Source organism: Rhinopithecus bieti, unplaced genomic scaffold (genome assembly GCF_001698545.2).
Source record: "Rhinopithecus bieti isolate Rb0 unplaced genomic scaffold, ASM169854v2 scaffold_3527, whole genome shotgun sequence".
In the NCBI taxonomy this organism is placed as follows: domain Eukaryota; kingdom Metazoa; phylum Chordata; class Mammalia; order Primates; family Cercopithecidae; genus Rhinopithecus; species Rhinopithecus bieti.
In genome coordinates, this window is record NW_016804488.1 from 919,918 (window position 1) to 925,917 (window position 6,000).

At 40.9% G+C, this 6,000-nt stretch overlaps 1 protein-coding gene across 1 annotated transcript in view; it reads left to right on the top strand.

The window, feature by feature from the left end:
* Positions 1-6,000, top strand: part of ABCA13 (ATP binding cassette subfamily A member 13) — a 503,546-nt gene that overhangs the window by 323,518 nt on the left and 174,028 nt on the right. The window contains 1 exon segment of the mRNA XM_017868548.1: positions 4,010-4,128. Coding sequence (XP_017724037.1) covers positions 4,010-4,128 — 119 coding nt within the window.

A 6,000-nucleotide genomic window follows, 5' to 3' on the forward strand; every position in this document is an offset into this window, starting at 1 on the left:
CAACAGTGGCAGAGGTTGTAACCAACAAAAGGGCCTGGCTGCTCGCTGCTTGTAGAAAGAGGCCAAAATAATAACAAGCTGATTAAAAGTAAGCAAGACTTGATTATCTGTGCCAGCAATGGGAAGAGCAGAAATTACAGCAATTCTGCTGTAATTTGTGGAGGAAACACAGGGTTTTTTAAAGAAAGGGTTTGGAATGCGGAAGAGGCAGGGTTGGTAGGTTGGGGATTGGGGAGAGGGGGAGCTAGGAGGTCCCAAGAGGGGTTACTTACTCCAGTGACTCATCTTGAATTATTGTTTCATTTGATGAAGAGGCTGACTCCATCGTGGATCCTGCCAGGTTACAAACTAATCACAGTCAATCTTATAGTCAGTCTTCAGCTGGGAATGAGTTCCGGCCTTGAAGTTATCTTTTGTTGGGGACAGATTTTCAGAGGTGTCTAGTCCCCTGAAACTTTTAAGGAATTATATGACCGGATAAGTGAGCACGGCGTGTGCTTAACAAGCATCTAGATAAATAAATGCGCATAAGGCATGGGGGCATGAAGTGGGAAAGGAAAGAGAAAGAAAACATTTCGAGGCTGTAAAGTTTATCTCAGAGCTACATCTTGAAACTGGGGAAGGGAAAGAGGAAGAGGGAAAGGATAAAACATTTTAAAATGAGGTTTGAGGCTAAACTGCTAAGCAGCTCAGTTACAAGGTGACTGCATGAGGGCGAACTGTCACAATCCAGGATAATCTTCTGGACTCAAGATCTGTAACTTAAAAACATCATCAAGATACTAAGTAGCATTTAAAGAGTCCAGAGATGGGGGCCTGATATTTTGGTGGGGGGCGGGGAGGTCAATATTCAGTTTAATACAGAGGGTGTATTTGGGGACACCTACACAGATAATGGTTAGAATGAGACCAAGGACATTTTCTAGTAGACCTGAATTCTTGATAAGAATTGGAATTTTTTTTAGCAAGAAAATCATCTAACTGACAACACCATTTTGAAGGGTGTATCTTGATAGGTATAGGGGTGGTAAAGTGAGTTGGAGAGAGGAAAGCTAGAGGTAGGGAAACTTTAACGGTTGTTATGTTCAAGTTTGGCTGATTGATTTATTTATTTTAATTGAGAAGCAGAAGTTATCTATATTTGTGGTTACATCATACCATATATGATGATATTATATCTATTATATATAAAATGATATGATATATACATATATCATGATTTTTAATATATTTTAGTATATATAAGAATTATATATATAAATATAATATATATAAAATATCTCCCTCACACAATGCACACACACCCATTATTGGAATGGCTAAATACGCTAATTTAATATATGCATTACCTCATGTACTTTATTGCAGGGCACAGGAAAAACTTGCCCTTCATCCTCTGTAGTTTTGCTAAAATTAACTCATAAAAGGCAGATTAATTTGGAGAAAGGCTATGAATTCTTTAACATGTACAGGGGGAGAATTACAGAGTTATTATATACACCGCATGAGTTCAGACGTTAATATCATCTCAAGTTTAGCAGAAAGTATAGTTGACGCCTTGGGTCCTGGCAAATCAGGTCATGGAGGAGAAGACGAATTCTGTACGGACAATAAAAGATTACAATAAAGAATAAATGGATCTGGGAACAGACCATTATCTGCTTTAGGATTTGGTACATTCTTTAGTCTTACAGGGAGGAGAAGAAATAAACATTCCTCCCTTGGTGGGTCTAGATTCTCAGGTAGGCTAAAGAATTTCAATCAATCCTGTGCTTTGGGAGAGATGGGTGATAGGAGGGAGGTCAGAGATATCTTGAAACTTCTTCGCTCAGCATGTGAAAGCACCATATTTTGGGGTATTTTTTCCTGACCCAACATTACTAATTTGTGTGCGTGTTGTTTGTGTGTGTTGAGGATACTAAAAATCTACTATTTTTTTTTTTTTTTTTTTTTTTGAGACAGTCTCGCTGTGTCGCCCAGGCTGGAATGCAGTGGTGCGATCTTGGCTCACTGCAAGCTCCACCTCCTGGCTTCAAGCCATTCTTCTGCCTCAGTCTCCTGAGTAGCTGGGACTACAGGCACCCGCCATCATGCCTGGCTAATTTTTTTGTATTTTTAATAGAGACGGGGTTTAACCGTGTTAGCCAGGATGGTCTTGATCTCCTGACCTTGTGATCTGCCCGCCTCGGCCTCCCAAAGTTAAAATCTACTCTTTTAGCAATTTTCTTTGTTCATTTTTTTGAGACGGTCTCGCTCTGTGGCCCAGGCTGGAGTGCAGTGGTGCCACCTTGGCTCACTGCAACCTCTGCCTCCCGGGTTCGAGACATTCTCCTACCTCAGCCTCCCGAGTAGCTGGGACCACAGGATCGTGCTACCACACACTGCTAATTTTTGTATTTTTATTAGAGATGGGGTTTCATCATGTTGCCTAGGCTGGTCTCAGACTCAGGAATGTAATCCCAGTGTGCTGGGATTACAGGTGTGAGCCACCTTAACTGGCTCTTTCAGCAATTTTCAAGGTACAATACATTGTTACTAATTGTAGTCATCATGTTGTACAATAGATCTCTTGTACTTTTGCCTCCTGTTTAGCTGAAATTTTGTATCCGTTGACCAACATCCTCTCTGCCAATCACCATTTTACTCTGTATTCCTATGAGTTTGACTTTGTTAGATTCCACAAATAAGTGAGAGTTTTGCTGAATTATGATGTACAACAATTATTATTCTTTTTCGTATCTTTCCTCAAGCCTTTCTTTCAAGACGCTGAAAGTAGTATCTTAAATGTATATCGCCCTTCTTACTTTGCTGTAGTTCTTTCATGTGTATCTGAACCTAACAGCAAATCCAAGCATTTAGGTAAGCCTGTTTTCATTTTCATTTTGCAAATAAGCAGACAAGCTTCCAAAGCTTTAATGAATGTGAAACTGGCCCAAATGTATCTTAGAAGTAATATTTATGGATTTTTGAATAAACATAGAAATGGACCCTCCCTGATCTTAAAACTTGAAACTTATGTTTGTTTCACCACCCGAGTTTCTTCCTCAAGAAACTGATCCTCAGGCAAGGGACTGAAATACGTTAGATCCCTGAATTCAGAAAATGAGACTCCAGACCCCTCATGCATCATGATTGCTTCCTTACCCCTCCTTCATTCCTCTTTTCCCGTTTTCCCCTTCATATAATCCCCACCAGTTTTAGATAGTTGAGGACATGGATCTGAGACTTTTTCATTCTCCTCAGCTGCAGAACTCAGTTAAAGGCTTCCTCCCTGGCAACACTCATGGTCTCAGTGATTGGCTTTCGGTGCAGCAAGACCAAACTCCTGGCAACTTGATAACAAAAGACTCAGAGACAGAGTCGTTTCCTATTTTAATATATCTTTTCTGAAAGTGTTTGAGAAATGGAAACAAAGCACATTAACTCCAAAGCCGTTCTGTGGCAGGGCAGAGCACATCACTGAGCAGCCTCCCGCGGCCTGGGTTTCGTGTTGTGTTGACCACTGCCTCCTACCTTGTTAGGTGATTATTCTGTGATTCAGAGCTGGTGTTGTTGGCATGCTGGTGAGTTGCTGGAGAAAAGCTGTTTGATTTCTACTTTAGACCCTTATGAAAGAGACACACGCCTTTGAGTTATCCTGCTTATCTTCCTCTCACTAGTTGTCTCTGACTCTCTTTCAGGTTCGTCAAATGCAAGATCACCCCAGTGAAAACATTATTTTTTTTTTTCCTTTTTAGTTTTTGTAAATCTGCCCAAACTTACATACAGAAAAGGATTTGAAGTTCTCAGATATAATTGACTGCAAAAGTCACAGTGGTATTCTGGCTTAATTCTCAAATATATGTGACTCTGAAAGAGATTTTAGAAATCAGAACATATAAAAGGCTACAGATAATTTATTAAAAACTGAAAGCTAGAGAAAAGTCACCTGTAGTTTTGAGTAATGTCAGTGAACCGGTTTGTAAGTTATAGAAAAGTTTTTGTTTTTTCTTTTTGAAAACAATTTCAGAAGTGTCCAAATAGAAGTTCCAGTGCTCCCTACCTGACCAACCACCTGGGCCACACACTGTTGAATCTCTCAGGCTTCAATGTGGAGGAGTACTTGCTGGCACCATCTGAAAAACCAAGGTGTGTTCAAATCTCTTGCTGGGTCTTTTCTGTTGTATTTGCATTACTATGGAAAACTTATTGTTTTAAATGCCAATGTTCTTCAAAACTCAAAAATCTAAGGCTGACCTTGGTGCTCATAAAAATTCCAAATAGATGCCATGGACCTTAATAAGATTCTTACTGCTGACTTTCACTCTTTTAAGTGCTGGGGGAAATCCTATCAGTTGAGATTTGTCAATGGCAGAAGCATCAGAGCCAGAAGCAGTTTTACTGCTTTAGGGGATAAGAGTAGATAAGTTTACAGCATAATGAAAGCAAGGCCTTACTTTAGAATTATCTCTATTATGCAGCATTCAATGTGGGATCCTGGGTACAACTAGCATCTTGAAATTTCTCTTGGGCAATTTTTGAGAAACCTTTTGTGTTGTGTTGAATTTCCTTGAGACTAAGGGGGTGAATCCAGATGAGGGAGATCAGCAGTGAGTGTTTCTCATTGCTTTGAATCTTAATAACATCTGCCCACTGTAATTTTTCCATGTCCGCCAAATGTATTGTATTGCTTCATGTACGAAGGCATCCCATAGGCTGATCTTATTGTGTGGGACTCCCTACTGCCCTCTACCTGCCCCGCTGGGGTTTGCCTGCCTCTCTTCTGCTGCTCCACCTCTTAATATCTTTCAACATACACTAGAATCTCTGGTTTTCTATTCTAACTCTGATGGTTAGCTTTTTTTTTTTTTCCTGAAATGGAGTCTCACTCTGTCACCCAGGCTGGAGTGCAGTGGCACGATCTTGACTCACTGAAAGCTCCACCTCCCAGGTTCAAGCGATTCTGATGCCTCAGCCTCCAGAGTAGCTAGGTCTACAGGAGCTTGCCACCACACTCGGCTAAGTTTTTTTGTATTTTTAGTAGAGACGGGGTTTCACCATATTGCTCAGGCTGTTCTCAAACTCCTGACCTCAGGTGATCCTCCCACCTCGGGCTCCCAAAGTGCTAGGATTACAGGCGTGAGCTGATGGTTAGCTTTTTGAAGGTGGGAGCTTGTGTGCCCAGAACATAGAATATTATCTGGCACATCAAAAATGTTCAGTCAGTATCTATTGAATGAATGAATGTATTCAATTGAGCCAGTTGGGAATGCGTACTTATTCCTTTGCCTGAATTTTTGCTGAGAGTAGAACACTATGATAGAAGACAAGACTATTCTTCAGTCTCCTTTCATCTAGTGAGTGGAAGACAAAATGTATTTATATAATAGTTAACATTATATTTTTTAAATGTTAACTATTTTTTTGAAGTTTAATAGATACAAGATAATGTGCAACTCATGGAGATATTAAAAAAAAAAAGATGTAATTCCCACCCAGGAAAAATTCACAGAGCTGCATAAAGATAAACTGGCAAATAGACAATAAAATCCCATGTGGTAATTGATAACAATGGATGGAAATGTAGGGTATTGTGGGAACTCAAAAGACCAGGAACATCTGACCCACCTGAAATTGTCTGGAATGCCTTCCTGAACCAGGCAAGATTTGAGTGGAAGATTAAAGAAATAGAGTACGGAAGACAAACCAGAAATGCCTCAAAAGATTATGATCACTATTAAGAAATACTTTAGGCCGGGTGCAGTGGCTCAAGCCTGTAATCCCAGCCCTTTGGGAGGCTGAGATGGGCGGATCACAAGGTCAGGAGATCGAGACCATCCTGGCTAACATGGTGAAACCCCGACTCTACTAAAAAATACAAAAAACTAGCCGGGCGAGGTGGTGGGCGCCTGTAGTCCCAGCTACTCGGGAGGCGGAGGCAGGAGAATGGTATGAACCCGGGAGGCGGAGGTTGCAGTGGGCTTAGATCCGGCCACTGCGCTCCACCCTGGGCGACAGAGC